The sequence below is a fragment of the Amblyomma mixtum genome, chromosome 3 (genome assembly GCF_055824585.1).
Source record: "Amblyomma mixtum isolate Tamu chromosome 3, ASM5582458v1, whole genome shotgun sequence".
Lineage (NCBI taxonomy): Eukaryota > Metazoa > Arthropoda > Arachnida > Ixodida > Ixodidae > Amblyomma > Amblyomma mixtum.
The window spans coordinates 243,965,366-243,984,623 of record NC_143014.1 but is presented as its reverse complement, the minus strand read 5'-3'; the positions used below and the strand labels follow the sequence as shown (position 1 = coordinate 243,984,623).

Here is a 19,258-nt window from a genome sequence, read left to right as displayed (position 1 = left end):
CAAAAATGCAAATCTATTTATGCAAAATGGTTTATAGGTTCCCACGGGATGCTAGGTGAGGAAAAAAGAATGTAAGGGACCATTTATAGATAGTTTCCATTTTAAAGTAATCCTATGAAGGGATGGAAAGAATGCAGTGAACTGGAGCAACTGGTCACCAATACCGAGGTGTCAATCAGACTCGGGTAATAAATGAAGCTCGATACAGGGACCACAATAACTTCTGCAGTTTAACAATTTTCGAGACTACTGAAGTGACGAATCAAAATGTGGATGCTTTATTCTCTGGATTTCATTTGCGAATCCTCGTTCTACAACTGTGCGTCAATCTAAACGCGATTTTTTGCTCAGAAACACGTAAAAAAAGAGCGAGGTCATGAGCCGGGAACAGCAAAACACCGATGCGCCGTCTGCGGCACGGGACGCCATGAAGACCCGCAAGCTTGCGGCCTCTAGTCCAGCGGGGCCTGCGGAGGTGTTCTTGCAGGTGCAAGCCTCGGCGTCGCAGGTCCGGGTGCCGAGGGGAACGACGAGCTGCGCAGACGAAGAGAGCTCTTGACCACCGGTCGCCAGCTAGGGCTAACTGTTGCCTTCAAGTAAATACCGGCACGACCAGCACATCTAATTTATTACGTGAACCCCCAGAACCTTGTGTACATTACCTGCTTTTACGAGGGCACGATTTTAGACCAAAGTGGTTTGTGGGGGTTTAATGTCGTAAAGCGACCCAGATATTAGGGACGCCGTAGAGAAGGGCGCCGGAAATATCGACCGCCTGGGGTTCTTTAACGTGGACTGACATCGAATAGTACACAGGCCTCCAGAAGAACACCTGAAAGGGGGCTGTGCAAAAGGTATTCTCTCAAGCTCTAATCGAATATGAAATGTGTAGGTAATAAGAAAATCGAACACGAATCGAATATTTCGCGAATATCCGGTACTTCCGTCAGTATTCGTGCGAAACGAATAATTATGGGACACAGCGAAGCGCTAACAGCGGCGCTGCGTTAAGGTGCTAAAGCTTTAGAGCTTTATTGCTGTAGCTGCTAAAATACGAGACACACATTTCTAGAAAGGAATACACGTGATGAAGTCAACGTCGTAGATCGGTGACCTTCATGTCGAACGTATCAGACAATTGCACTTTCCTCCTGCTGACGACCGCAAATAAACTATAACGCCACACCGCACGAGAGCGGCCAGAGAAATGTACGAGTCACGGATTCCCAGATTGGGCATTGAAGGGAGGTCTTACAGAACTTGCCTGAACCCTGCTACATCGCCTAACCTTGGAGGCCATGTGTGAGCATTGTGAACGCAGCCACACGAATGGAGCGCGTCGTGCCGCTGAAACCTGCCTTCCTGTGCATATGCATTGCGGCAGCATACTGCGCGGCGCCTGATTGGACCCTGTGAAAACTACGTAAAGCCCTTTTAGCAGTTAGGGCCAGACATTCCAAAACCATTCAAAAACGTGCTGTGCGGCGCCAAGTGGACCCTGTTTTCGAAACAGTCGTGGAAGAAAACTAGGTAGAGCCCTTTTACCAGTTAGCGCCCATTATTCCAAAATTATTCAAAAACTTGAAAACATATTCTCTTCCTTTCGGATAATTTTCTAAATGGACTATTTGATTCGTTCAGCAAATCGAATAGGAGGATATTCAATTCGTTCTTCGTGGGTTTCAATAACAGCACATCCATAAAGATCATTTTTGTTCCTCTTCATGGTATGTTTAATCTATCGCCTCAAATATTAGGTTAATAATTATAACCGTTACGAATCCTCAAAGATGGGAACTCAAGTGCACTGAAAATGACCATGAAGGGTTACGTAAACGAACAGCCTCTGACTTTGGGACAAACAATTAGTGGCCATCCTGTTCCAGCGACTTCCTATAGGCTTGCGCTACGGTGCGAATGAAGTCCAGTCCCTCACGTTTGCGCCTGTATTCACTAACTTCACAGCGGCCGCTCTATGCGCGATTCCCTGTGATGCGAACGACGTCAGCCCATTATGGTATAGCGGAACCGGGAACAGAAGATGGCGAATTTTTATAGCGCAAGGGAGACTAGCTTTGGCCAGAGAGCACCACAGCACAAGCTGTTTTTCGTGCACTCAAGGTGGAACCTATTATTCCGACCCCACGCCTTCCGCATATGAGGTGGATGCTCAAAGTAGGCCACAACTGTCTACGAAACCGGAACTGAATCCAGAAGCGGTCCTGGGCCAGAAAGACTACGCGTGATCTGCAAGTGCTTGACAGCTATCAAGGATGTGCTTGAATGTCTGCGGTCGTGCTGTCTACGACCGCTCTGCAGTGGCTCATCGGTGGGGAAGGGATATGTATTGCTATCGTTCTGAATTTAAAGGCGGGTTCTTGCGGAGAGAGTATGATCAATGTTCATCAAAACGCTTCAGTACTATCCAGACGGAACAAAATTAGAATATTCGACGTAATCTAATTTTCCGCGACGATTCCGTACACGCGTGTGTGGCGACAATATGTTCCTTCCTCTGGATTAGATTTGACATCTTCGCTATCGTATACTCATCTATCTCTGACGTAATCCTGTTAATTCATCTTCCGAAATAATTTACGCATTTGCCACTCCTTCAGGCTCCTGTACCGTGCGACGTCAGCGCAGGTTAAGATACCCAAGGTAATCGAAATTATCCGGAGCCCTCCACTACAGCGTCCCTCATCTTAAGTCGCTTTGGGACGTTCAACCCCGTTCGCTCAGTCACCGAAAAGTTGTCAGCGGCTCGCACGAAGTAGTTCCGACTGCCATAAAAACAATGGGAAGCATTTGTGACAATAAATAGCAAGAAACTGCATGGCTCACGAAGAGAGATTTGCGGATATAGTGTTATTGTGCAATCTTGCGATATGCGAAAAAATTGCGTTCATCAACTTCCCGCTGAAAAAACAGTGATTTTCCCGAATTCTTGGGTATGTTATCACAGAACTGCAATACAGTACTACGGTGAGCAAAAAAAGAAAAGCTTGGAAGACAATTAATGTTCGCCTTTAAGAGGAGAACGCGATGGCGTTATCGGACCGCCGCCGCTAATCGGCCGCTGCGCGGCGGGGGTGGGGGGTCTCTGCTTTCTCTGCTGACGAACGGGGCCGCAGGGCCCCTCGGCACACTCCGCAAAGGATGCAAACTTTCCTCCAGACAGACGAGACCTAATGTCGAAATAGCACTGCATCACCACGTGGCGGCACACGCGGCGGGTCTATACCTCTCTCTCTCTTTCCCCGATGAGTGATGGCTGAATCACACTTTACAGCTCGATGCATCAAACATACAAAGGGATCAAACCGTTTAAGTAGAATAAATCAATCTCAGAAATCTAATTGGTCTGGTGGAATTACCTAGTTACTAATTAGCATAGAAATAATAAAGTACGCACGCATCAGTACATGCCTTTAAGACACCCCGACAAGTGAAAGACCACAATGCATTCACGGGGTCCACTTTTACCCCGCTTAAAACTACGAGTGCTTGTGCCGTATGGGTAGCTTGCCCGTCTCTCAGTCCAAAGATCGTGGTTCCGAATCCCACGTTATTCACCCCAATTCACTTTTCACCGCAATTACTCTAACTTGCATATATAAACGTAATTAAGACGTCTGCCACCAATTCGAGCACGCCAGTACCAATTTATATCTTTCATCGGGAGGGTTCCGTGCGTTAACGGAGCAGCATATATATATATATATATATATATATATATATACAGTAAATGAGAGTGTGATCACACTGGGGTATTTAAAATTACCCGTAGGAGGTCACGCAGATGTGACGTCACAACTGGGTTTTAAGGGCTAACTCAGCCCACCGACGGCAACGCCGGCACCGGTTTTTTGCGACACAGAGCCTTTAACGCTGGCGTCACTTGCATGCAGTTTGGCATGGATTGGCCAGCGAAGGCAGGGGCCACTTTTTTTTTTGCTCACGATAGTACAGTCTTTGTCAAAAGTATACAGCCCAAGCGGTTTGCTTCCCACCCGTGTAGCGGGGCTCTTAATCACATTTGACAGTCCTAAGCTTGGGCGGGTATATAGAGGACTTAAATTCCTCCCGCCTTCATGAAATTAGGGTCTCTGAGTATGCAAGAGGAGCTGCAGGGGCCAGAAAACACCGGGGCTGTATGTCTGTGACAAAGACTGTACATACACGTCAACATGTCATCTTCAAACCTGGAACAATCGACGACTGCTGAACTAGCGTAACAATGACTGTCAGCTTCTCGCTAATAACTAGAGTAAGGTGCGATCTGGAGTACTGCAGTGGACACTTAGGTTTTTGTCTGTGCCCGGCCGTGTGCATTGTAGAGCTCTGCTCTGGCCGTAACTTTTTTATTGGGCCGGACCCACGCAAAGAACCTGATCTGCTTGGCCTGGCTCTTCAACCGCACAAGTTAGGTTCAAGCCCGAAACGACGCGAAAACCAAGCGCGCTTTTCGGTAACGCCAGAAGTTGTTGTTTCTATCCTGTACTTGAAAAAGCACTGCGCTGCAAATCAAGCATGTGGTTTTTATTCATTGTATGCATAGGATCACTCATGGTGATGCCTTGACGCCAAGGATATAGCCGAAGTGGTAACATTTTAATCTGCTTCAGAAATCATGGTTTCGTGTCGATGGTGAAGAAACTTTGCGGCTATTTTCGACAGTGGATATGAGGTGGCAGCCACACTGGCCGCACCCTTTTTGGTTGGTTGGACGTACAGCTCGAATTTATTTTTTATATACTCGGGAAAGCAATCTAAAATATGTTTCTGAGTATTGCCACCTTTTTATTGTAAAAAAACTGCAAAAAACCAATACAAGCGAATGAAAGCTAATAAGATTCAAGGTAAGCGCGACAGTTTTCGTTTCGCCTAAAAGTATCCAGCAAGCGAGTGCTGCTGTTCAAACTACCGATACCGATAAAGCAGCCAAGAAAAGTCGTCTCACGGACATCATAGCTAAAAATGTGACGAGAAAACAACAGGAGACAGAGCAGCGGGGGTGGGGGAAGGGGGGCCAGGAGTTGTTCGTAAACAGGTCAAAGGGTGCCGACATGTTGGACAGTGGACTGCGCTCGTAGAAGAGGAAAAAGTTGATGCCCAATCCCCGCCCCCCCCCCCCCCCCCCCGCTATCCCTAGAGTCGAAAAGCCGGTTTCTCTATAGGGGTTTGAAAAGGCTCCCATCAGCTACACATAGGCAGAACTGCGTCATTGGCTATTTGGACTGCTGGGGGCTGTCCTCAAAAGTCAAGGACTGCATAAAAGCTTCCACAGCACGAGTGCAAAGCGTGGTTCTGATTTGTGGTGCCAAATCTTCGTAAATGGGCAAGTGAAATGGGCTTGTGAAATGCGACTGTTTTATCTTTGTATTATCAATACGGTAAGTGGAATAACTTCTATTTGGTCGCTCAAATTTCAGCTGTTCTACCTAACTGATATCTGGATAGCTTGAGGAATCCTTTGAACCGGATGCTATGAGTTCCTCTGAGAATTTCTGGATAGGGCTTTTTCCCAGTAACGTCCTACCGTTTCAGAAGGACATACACAACAAAACGACTTAGAAGTTAGCTGCATATGCATTCTTCCACGAACGACGTTTCCTCGGCCACGACGCAGAGGAGTACGTGGGAATAATTAGGTTAGAGTTACTACATACATTATCCAGTAACTAAATTACGTGCACTGTTAGTGCCCCCCAAGCCCACACAGATGCGCATGTGGTCTCTGCACGCTCTGGCCTCAAGCGATAACACCGCGCTGGTTTCTAAAGCTTCCTGCAGAAAGGGATTATGTGCAGCGCAGAGAAGATACTGCACCGCAGGCATGTCCACAGATTGGTCACGCATACCGGCTCTGGCTAGACGAAGCCAGCCCTGCTCTTATCTATGCCTCAAGGTAAACCCAAGGGTCAGTTATAGGGTCACTCCCCTTTCGATCCTTTTTCCGCAGGCCAAACCTGTACTTGGGGCCCCATTCCAGCCGTTTCTCATTTCGTGAGGAACTCACTCGATCATTTCGAAAACACTCTCCATTTCTGACGCCCCCAAAAGTATTTAGTCACGACTTCCCTCCAATGTATTCATGCAGAAACAAGGACACGTCATTGTCAAGGCAAACCCAACATTGCTACTTAGACACTACCCATGGCCGCTGTGGTAGTGGTTTATTTTAAAGAAAAAAAAACACCGTCAGAGGGTTGCACACAGGCCGAGGTGGGGGGCTGCAATAGCCCTCTAATCATCAGAGGGGGTGCCAGGTCTGCCCCATACCTTTACTTTGTTGGATGTGTTCCGTCATTGCTTACAATGCAGTGCTATGGCGGTTCAGCTTTTCTGACGATACTGGCAGCCAAAGACCCATGACGTTGCATTCCAAAAACTGTTTACTAGACCAGTCACTTTGAGGCAATCTTTTCAGAACCTGTTTTGTAGTTAAACAAAAGACAGATATGTCATTTTCTGTTGTTTAGAGAGAATCGAAAAAATTCATTCCAAAGCGTGCTGTTACATTCATGCCTGAGATGCACAGGGACTGCCTTCTCTGCGGATCTGGAACTTAAAAGTAAAAACTACTGCTAAACAATATTTTGTACACTGCAATTCCATCGCAATAAAATCAGTATTTTACAACCATTCCTCATCTTTTGCACTCCGCGTTTTGACCGTTGGCGCCTAGGGGAGAGGATGTTGGGGGAAGGATGGTGCTGCATTGAAACTCGGCTCCCCCTCTTGGAGAAACCTGCACACGCCTATGGGAACCATTGAAAAACGTGTCTAAGCATTTTAGCTTACGCTTAACAGGCACTCATCATCTCAGCAGCAAGCGCGGAAGCACACGTGTGTAGCATTGGTTCGAGACAAGGAAGCGACCATCTCCTTCGATCATCCAAACTGTGAAAACTGGCCAAAGAGCCGGGCAGGGCCCCGGGTGACTCGCCAGCACATCTGTGTGACCAAGACTATGCCAGAGGAGCCACGAGCGCAGTCGGCCGAGGCAGTAAATCTTTCATCCCCTCCATTGTCAGCAAGCAAGAAAACACTGAGTAAACGTGAATGCGAGTGGGTGGGCATGAGCATGATTGAGTGGGCATGAGCATGAGTGAATGACTGTGCATGCGAGTGTGTGGTTGTGAGTGTGAGTGAGTGGTTGTGAGTGCGTGTGAGTGGTTGTGAGTGTGAGTGAGTGGTTTTGAGTGCGAGTGGTTATGAGTGTGATTGGACATGAGTGCGAGTGGAAGTGGTTGTGAGCACGAGTGGTCATGAGTGCGAGTGTAAGTGGTGAGCACGAGTTGTCATAAGTGCAAGTATGAGTGAGAGGTTGCGTGTGCAAATGGTCATGAGTACGAGTGTGAGTGAGTGGTTGTGAGTGCAAGCAGCCGTGAGTGTGAGTATTTGAGCAACCTCTCATGGTGCTGTGGTAGGCCGCTGATATTGGTTTTATTGTTTCCCTCCATGGTTACCTTTCCTTGACATTTGTTTCTGATGTTAAGGTATATGTACAGCCTTCCCACTATAAAGCCAGTTGATATTCAGCACTCTTTCATGGCCAGCCTGTCCATCGTATATATGTGCATTTCATCATTTATGCATCTGAATAAACTGGACCAGCCGGACAGCCTATAGTGCGATTTATTCCTTATGTTTAATTTCTGGAGCATTAAAATTTGAAAATGGTTCGGCTGAGAAGTGCTCATACAAAGAAATACAAAGAAATGGTTTGGTTTGGTTTATGGGGGTTTAACGTCACGAAGCAACTCAGGCTATGAAGGACGCCGCAGTGAAGGGCTCCGGAAATTGTGACTGCCTGGGGTTCCTTAGCGTGCACTGACATCGCACAGCACAAGGGCCACCAGAATTTCGCCTCCACCGAAATTCGAGCGCCCCGGCCGGGATTGAGCCCGTGCCTTTCGGGTCAGCAGCCGAGCACCGTAACCACTGTGCCACCACGGCAGGGTAACAAAGAAGTACAACTTTAGAAAGAAATAAAACTGAATCTGAATTCTTACTATACAACATTCATTAAACATGACCCACACTCTCTCAGACATACAAGACACGTCACTCCTCTCATTAGAACTAATTACGGTATGCAGATGACCTCATATGCCGTTTCGGTCTTAATGAACTCCCGTTCATTTACATCTTGTCTCAGGATTTCAAAACTGCTCGTTCACTTAAAAGTGTTAAACTTTACCTTCTTTCAACTGTTTGCATTTAACGCAGTTTTCTTGTTCCCTATTTCCTCGATACATTATGTTTAAGGTCTTGTCTGCAGTGTAGTGTTTCATGCAATGCGTGTCTGATGCATTCATTACCTATTTTGTGTTTTTCATTAAACATTGCCCCACAGTGTTGCTGCTGTAAACGTATATCTGTACTTAGGTTTTTTTTCTTGGGGACCGGGGCCCCGTCAGGCAGAATTTATTTGCCTTTTGCTCCGGGCTCCACGATTTTTGACAATCTGATATAAAAATTCAATTCAATTTAATGCACCCACTGTGCTCCACGCCTACTGCAGGACCGGAAATGAGCGGTTTCCTGGAGCCAGCCTTGGTACAATGGAAGAATGTTCCCCCTGGGTACGGCCGGTAGCTGAAGACAAGGCGGCAGGACGCGCTGGTCCGAGTGACGCAGCAGCAGCGTTCAGAGGTAGTCACAAGCCGTCTGCACGCGGTGGTGGCAAATGCACAGTTGCGGGTCGTTGCCGGAAGGGACTAGCGCTGGTGTCGCACAGTTCAGTAACACGTCTACCCCCCACGTGTGCCGGAAGGGGGCGCGGACAGGAGCTGCATGTGTGAAGGCTGCGGGCTTGGTGATTGTGCTACCCCCGGGTGGCGCCGTGCAGCGAGTTCACCGAAGTCAACAGCACTGATGTCCTTGGGCCGGTGAGATACACAGAGGTTCGCAACCAACATTTGTGGAGGCGGCCACGGGGCCTGCGGCGCTGATGAGAGCTGCGACGAAAAGGGAAGTTCTTCCAAGAATTGGAGAACGCGCAGATGGGGTCCAGCTGTGCGATGGTGCCACCAGAGCGGCGAGAGTGTGTGTGCGATAGTGATTTGCAGCCATCTACGAAGGAAAGATGGAACGTTGCCAGGGGGGTGGGCGATGCCGCCCGTGGGCTGAACCTCGGACCGGATTGCTGTTCTTCTTGGTAACGGTATTTAATCGTGTTTTGAGCTGACTTAATTGGGATGTTGACGTGAACAAATAAGTTTCAACCTGTAACCCGATGCTTGTCTGGGAAGCTTCTTCCATGTGCTGACAGATAGAAAGTACCTATGGAGAAGTACAACTGGCGCAGTCGGGCAGAATTTTTTAGGCTGAGCGGAAACCATTCACCAGGGACAAGAGGCAACGACGATGAGAGTGACGGAGGGAGCAAACTGGCCGTACGAGGAGAACCCAGCAGACTTCCAGGCTCCCCTGACACAGCTGGGGAACCGACATTGACGCTTTGGTAGCAAGGCGAGTGCCCGTTTAGTTTCTGGCGTTTGGGTGCAATGCGAAAGCCTTAGGTTTTGACAAGTGATATGAGAAGTGCACCGGGATGGAGAACAAGGGTGCAGACGGGACGGGGAAGAGGTGCTGTCGCTAACAAGCAAAAAATGTAAGAGGCTACAACACCTCGCCCCAGACAGCGCCGGCGCAGCAAGAAAAGCTGCTGCAGTTACAATTACGAATTGCGGAAAAGTTCCTAGGAACAGTACGTTTGCAGCTGCAAAACGGAGTCGCGTTCGTCGAGGGCAGCAGCTGCTCAGGGTCGGATACGCCGTCGGAGGAGGACCGAACCCCCAAAATTCACCAGTCTTTTGAAGGGCAACTCGCAGTAATGCCAACTCAGCAAGCGCTAGTGCCAGGTTCGTTCGAACATGTTGAGGCAACTTTGGAATCATATGAGGTACCAACTGAAGGGTGGGCCGGACTTGTGTTCCCACGACACAGTGAGAGGGCACGGGGCCTCCTTACCCATTTGTCTTCTGAAGGAAGTCGAGAATACGCCATCCTGTTAATATTATTAGTGGTTATTTATTGGTCATAAAAAATAAAAATTGAAGGAACAGATGTTGCCAGCCGCGGCATCTGCCACCGAAACCTGAAGTTCCTGAGGAGCTGCGGTCAGCCGGAATAGAAGCCCAGGGAGAGGTGAGGGAGAAGGAAAGAGAGGGGGGAGCGACAGAAGAAAGGATAGGGGTAGGGCAACAATATACATTAACGCCATCCTAAAAAGCTAAATTTGGGCAGTCCTGAGGCTGTCAGTTGCGGAATACAAACGTCTATTCCAATCTTCCAACAACAGGCCGGAAGACACGTGGGAGCAATTCGCGGTCAGATTGGAAAATTATTTAGAGTACTAAACACGTGGAAAAGTTCATACGGCTGGTCGTCTCAAACCTTCTGAAGGGATGCCTCAGTCCAGACGCGAGAGCACATATTGTGGCTAAACAAAGTAAAAAGCGAGGGCTTCGTAAGCCCGACTATGTTCCTGCAATAGCACAGGCATACGAAGAGAGTGTCAGGTGCAGAGTAGCAGTGGGAAGGATGGCAGGTGTGAGTACAATGCCGACAGCTTATTAAGGGAGACCAACAGCTGAAGGGAGACCGACAGCGCGCACTTCAGAAAACGCTATCCCCGAATCGCGGTGCAGAAAACAATGCTTTAAATGCCATGTATACGGGCACATTGCAAAGGGATGCACGTAGGGTGCAGCACCGGCTAGGCAGGCGGCGAAAAGCAGTCGCAGCGAGGACAGATAGGTCATTGCTCGTGTAGCAGCGCCATTTGAGGTCGGTGGATCGATGACGTGGCAGCGCGAAGAACACAAGTAAGTAAAGGCTACTACGGGTAGATCGCCATTCGAGCTGATGTACGGAAGGTTGCAGATCGAGCCGCTCACCATCCCGCAGAAATTTTGGACAGGAAAATGGGCAGTCCTGGACTCATTAGGAGTCCCCGCGGCTCAGCACATGCAGAAGTTACGCAAAAGGATGGCTGAGGCCAGTGCAGCGGCTGACTAAAGTAGAAATGGCTCAGCGTGCATATACCGACTCTACAGTCTCAGAGCAACAGCCATGAGTTTCGCTGAGGACGAACATGCATTGTGGCTAGAGCAGGTGGACAGGGCCTGTCAGGGTCATTAAGCAGTTGCACCCAGATACCTACGCCGACAGGTTAGAAGAACGGTCGTGCCATTCGGAACACGCCAATAAGCTGCGACCATACCACACGCAGGTGAGTGCTGTTGGGTTAATGATTTGAAGGTGATGAGGAATTAGGTCACATGCCAACCTTTCCTTCTCATGAGAACCCAAGCAGCGACTTGCCGCCTGGCACACTGAATCATCTCAGTGTGCCTCAACGTTCGGAGATTGACGCGCTAGATGGCCAGAAACACATGCGTCTTTGGAGACAGGCCACGCCAATGAAACATAGGCCTGGACAGCATCTAGCTCTAGGTAGGCGCAGCAAGTCTATCCGTACAAGGCACCGACGGCTTTCAGAAAAGGAGTAGAACAGAGCTCAGAAAGTGGGGTCTCGTGTATCCAGTGGAGAGCATGTATGCTCATCCGGTGGTCTGAGTGGCGAAGTGGGATGGAGGAGTGAGACTATGTGTCGATTGCCTCAGACAAAACAGTATCACCGAACCGGATCCATACCCAATGAGCGTATCCGACGAGTTCCTGCTGCGCGTCGCAGAGACGGAGTAATCACCCTGATATACATGCTAAAGGTGTGTTGGCAGATGCGGCTAGAGGAGGCGACACAAGATCTCACCGCATTCGTAAAGCCCCACGGTCAGTAGTTGTGGCGGGTTATGCCATCTGCCTCGGACACGCTGGTTTCACTTTTCAGCGCAAAATGAGCGAAGTGCTGGCTCCCCACCGCGATTATGCTTTTGCGTACATTGATGGCGTTGCAATATTTTCTGGGACACGGGAGGATCATCTCAAGCACATAGAGAAGTTGTTCAAAGTGGTCAAACAATCCAAGAAATTGCCGCACCCCAAACGAACCGAAAGCTGACGAGCTTCTAAGCTTAGCCAACTATTATCGTCAGTATGTACCGGGTTACGTGCAGGATGGGGTTCCCTTGAACAACCTCACAACCTTGAACAACGAGTGCCCCGTGGCTCTCTTGAGCAGGAAACTGAGGCCGGCCCAGGCCCGTTGGACCACCAGTGAAAGGGAGCCTTACGCAATTATTCGGGAGTCGGAAAAGTTTTAAGGGAGTTTAACGCCCCAAAGCGACTAAGGTATGAGGGACGCCTTACTGAACGGCTCCGGAAATTTCGACCACCTGAGGATCTTTGATGTGCACTGACATTGCACGGTACATGGGCCTCTAAAATTTCACCTCCATCGAACCCGCCTGTTTCGGGTCTGCAGCCGAGCGCCGTAACCCCCTCGAGGCGTGGTTGTTCGGCACTAATGTGCGAGTGATCATCACTGATCACAGTCCTATCCACTCCTTCACTCTGAGCAGTCCGCACAGCGCTAAGCTCACTCGATGGACGATGGCTTTGCAAAAGTGCAACACAAAAAGGGGATCCAAAACGTGCAGGCTGACACCGTGTGGAGGCTTGTGTGTACAGCTAATCTTGAGCTAGATAAATGAGTGGGGAAGAGAATGGACTTAATTTTTTTCTTTCTTTCCCTTGTGTTATTTAGTGTTTAGCAGAAGGAGGTGGACACCATATTAGATCCTGCCTCATTTCACGAAGTGCATCGTCAGTTTTCTAGCTGCTGATATTGCTTGTGAAAAAACGTATACTGCTAGTTTTTGTATAAATTTCTGGTTAGAAATAAGTTTTAGGTGGCTATTTTTCGTGCCTACGACGCCGTTATTGCTAGTCTCTGACGTTTTGTCTGATTATTCGCAAATTTTTTGTGATTGTTTTTTTTGCTAGCTAGACATCAAACTTCGAGCAAGACACCGGCGAGATGCCCCGCAGCAGCTCTTGCCTGCTCTCGTCTGCTGTCACAACTAATATGGCGGAAGAAAATCAAAAGGAATGTCCAGAGTACTCAAAAAGTCCTGATCGGTGGCCGGCGCAGGAAGTTGGGTGCTACTCACGGATCGATCGAAGGAATTGTTCCCAGTCCTGTTATGGCGCCCCTGCGAGGTACCACGAGCCATGCGTACCAGGAACCCGAGTCGTACGGCCCGCGCTGTACCCCTCTGCTGCCGAAGCGCAGCCTGGAGCATGATGAACCGGTCCACGCTGGCTTGCTTGGAGGAGACACCCTAGAATAGGGTTGAAGGTGAAAGTTTAGCGACAATTAATAACAAATTACGCAAGGAATATATAGCAAGAAATCCCGTCATACAAGACCGTAGGTGGGACCTCCCACTCTATTATCTGCCCCCTTGCGTCTTGCGCTTATCCATCCCTTCACAGCACTCTCCAGCTGCCTGCGCGAAGCGCCATCAACATCGACCAGACCTGAAAATCTATAAACAACGTTTTCTATTTTACCACAGCCGCACAAGTGGCTAGACCCAGGTTGTTTCGTAACTATATAAATCTTCGTCTGCATATCTTTGCCAATGACTCCGAGAAGTTCGGTGTCCAGAGGGGGAGCTGCTGGAGTTGTTAGCGATTTGGCTTTTATTACTCGAAAATGGTTAAAAGGTTGGTGCTTTGGAGATATGGGGCTTAACGTCCCAAAGAGACTCGGGCTATGAGGTATGATGTTCGTCTTAGTGAAGGGCTACGGAAATTTCGCCCACCTGAAGTTCTTTAAGTAAAGAGGTCAAAGCACTTCTCTACAACACGTTCTGGGCGTGTTTTGGGATAAGCACGCGATATCTAGTGATAACAATTGGTTCAGTATGGTCTGGACGTCAGCATTTGCACTTAAGCTCACAGGATTTCATCGTCATTTTTTGCCTTCCTGGTCATAACTGCTTTGGGAGTTATGTAACAGATATTTCAGTCGTTCTAGGCATGTGTTTTGCCCTCTGTACATGCACTTATTTTTAGTTGCATGTTTTCTTCTCTGTACTATGATGCATTAAACTTTAGGACACCTGGATCATCGCGGGCTATTTGCCTGCGACCACTAAATTTAGGTTTCCATTCCATCAACCGGCGGCGGGACAGGTGGCTTCAAGGCATGTCAAGCACAAAAAAACCTGAAATACCACCGCTGATACGTCGTTCAATGCCTTTCCGGCTCTTCAAGCAGCCTGGCTTAACCATTGTAGTGACTTTAAACCACATATCAGCGATAATACTGCAGTTTTTTTTATGCATCACATGACGTAAAATCACCACTGACTTCAAAGCCATTGTTCAATTGGATGAAGCTGAAACCAAAACAGCATCGAGAAGAAATTCAAATATAATTTATTTAGCCATCATAGGGGAATACTACAGGGTGATTCAGGTATAATGTCTAAACCATCATTTAACAGAAGAAAACATGCCAGCAAAATTTTGCTCTCTACACACATCTAAGCCTAGCATGTGCACCAATCAACAGAGGTTGTAGGTGTCTACGCACACTCACTGATGCACACTCACGCACATGCGCGAAGACGTTTCCCTTTGCCAATGAAACAGTCGGCGATAATCTACAATGCAACAGGAAAAGCAGATCCATGAAATAACTTCGATCAATAATAACATTGCAGACCAGTCGACTGATCAACATTGTTACCATCTGATGGCAAATTTTCGGTCTTCCTTAAAGACTACATCAAGCATTCTGAGTTCCATTGGGTAAAGATTCCAAGTGGACATCCAAAAGTCTAACCATGCAGAATAAAAATCAAGACGAAGTGTTGTCAAAAGAAATATAAAAAACCAACCCATTTCATTTTGAAGCCCGCGTGTAACGCATTTCCTTGTGCTACGAACCAGCCATAAAAGTTACGGTAAGTAACCTGCGGGCATATGAACCGTTTGGAAGAAAGCAGTTTCAGGTGTGTAACCCATTTCGTGAACGTTCACTCACTGGGAACGGGAGAGGGAGAGCGTCTACGGAAGGCAGGGGCCCCAGAAGAGGCCCAATTGAAGCCAGGTGACGCCACATCACATCCGTCAGTGGCACAAGTTGGAGCCTGCCGCAGAGCCGGGTGCGATGCGCCTCGCTAGGGACTGGAATCCATGGCTCCACTTCTTTGCCGAATGGGTGTCCCAGCAGCAAGCAGTCGGCAGGGCAGAAGCTATAGTCCTCTTTCCCCGTCTGAAATAGAGTGCAAGAAAGCGTTCTGCTTTCGAAACGGACGACAGTTTGTTGCTTGTCCATATCTGCTTCAAAAATATGCCTGTAAGCTTTGAGTTTAGAACCTATGAGCAGCTGCAATATGTTGGGGCTCATCCGATTCCCCGAACCACACGGGAAGTGCACTGTACGTTCTCAAATGAGATGCAGTTAGGGGCACAACCAAGAATGCACAGCCAAGAATGGTTGTTAAATGAGCTGATTGATGATGATGATGAATTTTTTATGGTGCAAGGGCATCTGTAGCCAAAGAGCGACATGGCAAGGTGTTCTCCTACTCAAGGTGGGGTCAAAGACCCATTTCCCAAGCATTCCACCCTAAGCAAGCCGAGCACCAGACCAAGGGGAAAGTTTGTGCCCATTGTATCACTGGTGGGTACCCGGCGGCACTGGTGATCGAACCCCGCACCTTCCGCATGCTAGGCGGATGCTCAGATCACTAAGCCACCGCTAAAGGTGGTTGTTCAAGTATCACTGTACACTATTTTCACTGCGATTCTCAGCTCAGGATGCTTGAATGAAGTGAAACCAAGCGAGAAGAAAATGCAGAAAAAAAGGGGAGGGGGGGGGGGGGAGAGGGGCCCACCAAAGGGCAAATCGCATTTAGTTCATCAGATAACTTAAGAAGCGTGTTAGCAGCTCTCGAGAGCAGACCTACAGACTGAACAGTAGCTATTCGTTTTTGTGCAGTTAGTATATGTGTTTAGGGATATGGACAGTTTGAACAGGTTCACGACACCTTTTCATTTTCCCTTACATACTTCATTGCCCCTGCTAACTTTTTGCATAATTGGTTATGTTATTACTCGATTCGATAGATGAGAATCCAACCTTACTATTTAGTCTGGCAGTGATCAGCAGGTATGTTGCATAACTAGTGCTTTTGCAAAGACAGAACATTTTTCTTTCTGGAAAATTTAAACATAAATTAGGGGTAAGAATGAACCGATTATTGACGAACTGCAAGACACTTCATTGCCCCGTTGAACGGAATCTACCTAACCACTTGAAATGGAGTTCTAGCATGATCAATTCATGTACAATCTTCATAGAATGAAACGAAGTAAAAGGGGCGCGCAACCTTCGGTACATCCACCACCCCGTGGATGCTTTGCACGACCGTCGCAATGGCGCAACTCGCAGTGGCGCACCTTGCAAGTGAAACCAGCACTAAGCGAAATGCTTAACACACAGTGGCACACCTTGCAAGTGAAACCAGCACTAAGCGAAATGCTTAACACCACGCCATCACAAAGCACCAAATTCTCAGAGAGCTGTTCCCTCTTAGAACACTGTTCCTTCAGTTGGCGACGGACAGAGTCATGCATGGCTGGCTGTATTGCATTATTTACGAGACGCGACAAAATGCGGAAGTGGAGTTCCACAGCACGCTCTGGTCGCGAACTTCAAGGCCCTTAGCTGCTGCCTACAGTTAGGAGATCAATAGGCCATAGCTGGTACGTCCCCGTTTTCGTGTCTGAATTTCGTCGCATGTGGCTAAGAAATGCAGTGCACGCTGACCTCCCCCAGCCAGTGTGACCTGCACCTACTTAGAAGAGGGCAGAATCTATGCGCTGGAGGCGAGTATGCATTTCTAGACTATACGAGGTCTGTTAGAAAAGTATCCGACTATTTTTTTTTGCGAACACCTGATGGATGTGAAACAAGCGCGCTTACAGCAGCCGACCTTGAACCCTCGTGCGCATGCACGAATTTTTTCCCGCCTGCCGATAGCGTCAGTCACTGGGAAGCAGCGTTTGAGTGAGGCAGTGCGCAGTGCTCTCGTCGGTTTTTTGTTGCAAGGAAAATGGCGGAGCGAGAGGAGCAGCGCTACTACCTCAAATTTTGCCAGAAACTTGGCGATAGCCAAGTGGAAACCATTCGAAATATTCAGACGGCTTTCGGTAATGATGCTATGAGCAGCACATAGATTAAGCAGTGGTGCAACTGGTTTAAAGACAGCCGCACATCCGTGGAGAGAGAGCCACGCTCCGGTCGGCCATCAACATGCCGAAATGACCAGGTCATTGCCGAAGTGAACGCTGTGGTGATGCGGGACTGTTGTGTGACTATCCGAGAAATTGCGGGAGAGGTGTACATCAGCAATTTTTCTGCACATTCCATTATCACCGAAGATTTGGCCATGGAGAGAGATGCGGCGAAATTCGTGCCGAAGCTGCTGACGGTGGAGAAAAAGAAGCTTCGTGTTGAAGTCTCACAGGAGATGCTGGATTCTACAAACAGTTACCCTGACTTCACCGACGCCGTAATCACTAGTGATGAGTCTTGGGTGTACGGGTACGACCCGGAAACCAAATCCCAGTCGTCACAGAGGACGCATTCCACGTCACCGAGACCAAAGAAGGCCCGCCAAGTGCGCAGCAATGTCAGAGTGATGCTGACTGCTTTTTTGACTCCCTCTGTGTGGCACACCACGAGTACGCACCCCACAGGGTCAAAGAATGACTAAGTAGTACTACAGGGATGTCCTCCATCGCCTACGTGGTGCTCTGCGGTGCAAGAGACCGGAATTGAGGTCAACAAGAAATTGGCGCATCCCTCGCGGCATTGCTCCTGCACATCCCTGGCATTTGATTCAGACTTTTCTGGCGAAAAACCAGACTCCTGTAGTTCAACAGGCTCCTTACTCTCCTGATATGTCCCCCTACGACTTCTGGCTGTTTCCTAAAATGAAGAGGCCATTGAAAGGAGCGCCATTTCAGAAAAGAAAGGACATTGTGGCTGCAACGACGGCAGAGCTAAATTCCATTCCGAAAAGGGCCTTTTCGGAATACTTCCAACAATGGCAGCACCGATGGGAGATGTATATGGAGCCCCAAGGAGACTACTTTAAGGGTTATTAGGTTTCCAACGCTCCAGTTATGCCAGTTTTTTTTCTTCGGCCAAAGGTCGGATACTTTTCTAACAGACCTCATATATAGTACGGAATGCTCATGACCACGTGAGAATAGCTGACTACTGGTTGCCGTCGCTTGTGCTGGCTACTGGAAGAAACAGAGACGAGGCGTGGGCTCCAGTAAGATATTCTTCCTATGCGGTGCGCTCGGGCCGCGACGTACCGACGTGTCTCATACACAAGAAGCAGCGCTGTGCTTAGGTTATCAAAAGAGCTCGCCGGTGAGAGCCTCCCGGAATGCTCATGACCACGTGAGAATAGCTGACTACTGGTTGCCGTCGCTTGTGCTGGCTACTGGAAGAAACAGAGACGAGGCGTGGGCTCCAGTAAGATATTCTTCCTATGCGGTGCGCTCGGGCCGCGACGTACCGACGTGTCTCATACACAAGAAGCAGCGCTGTGCTTAGGTTATCAAAAGAGCTCGCCGGTGAGAGCCTCCCGGCACAACGAGCTTAAACGGGCACAGAAAAGGGTACATGATTTTGAAGTGTCCCTATTTTCGCCCTGCAAAAAGGCCTTCGGGCCTAATGATCACTAAAATTAGCTCAAAACGTCAATGCGCAGTGCTAATTACAAAAGATTTTGTAGTGGCAGTTTCGATCTTCGTCGGCGCCAGCGCTCAAGTGCACACTGACGTCGCGGTCGACCCGCGAACCTGGGCTCCAGTGCTGCCAACCCTAGGGATTTTTCATTAGATCTAGGGCATTTGGACATCGTTTAGGGGAAAGGGGATCTTTTGTATAATCTAGGGAAATTTCATTTGCTCAGAGAATTAATTTTTTCTCCCTCAAATTGTGAAGACAGCACAGGCTTTTCGTTCTTTTTCCTCTACAACTGACGGAGGCCCGCATAACACCGCCGCACGCTCGAGTAAAGCCTGTTTCACATGGAGGTGAAAACTCTTTGTTGCTGCAGCGCAAAAGCTGTTTAGAGCCATCACGGGGGCTCTGCAGCAGTCAGAGCAGCTATGTTAAAACGAGTTACAAATTTTTGCAGCGCTGCGCTTCTCAATTTTCAGTCGCTTGCGTGCATGCGAACCAGCCTTTAAACGGACGTAGGACGTGTATGGTCCCTGACGTGCCCAGTGGCACCCA

General features: G+C 48.5%; 1 protein-coding gene across 1 annotated transcript; it reads right to left on the bottom strand.

Moving 5' to 3' along the window:
* Window positions 1–324: 324 nt before the first annotated feature.
* On the bottom strand, window positions 325–15,665 carry LOC149354208 (uncharacterized). The gene is made up of 4 exons (XM_089575948.1): window positions 15,657–15,665; window positions 14,978–15,208; window positions 13,092–13,262; window positions 325–534 (listed from the first exon to the last, which is right to left on the bottom strand). The coding sequence occupies exons 1-4, from the start codon at window positions 15,663–15,665 to the stop codon at window positions 325–327; spliced, it is 621 nt and encodes a 206-aa protein (XP_089432074.1).
* Window positions 15,666–19,258: the final 3,593 nt, after the last annotated feature.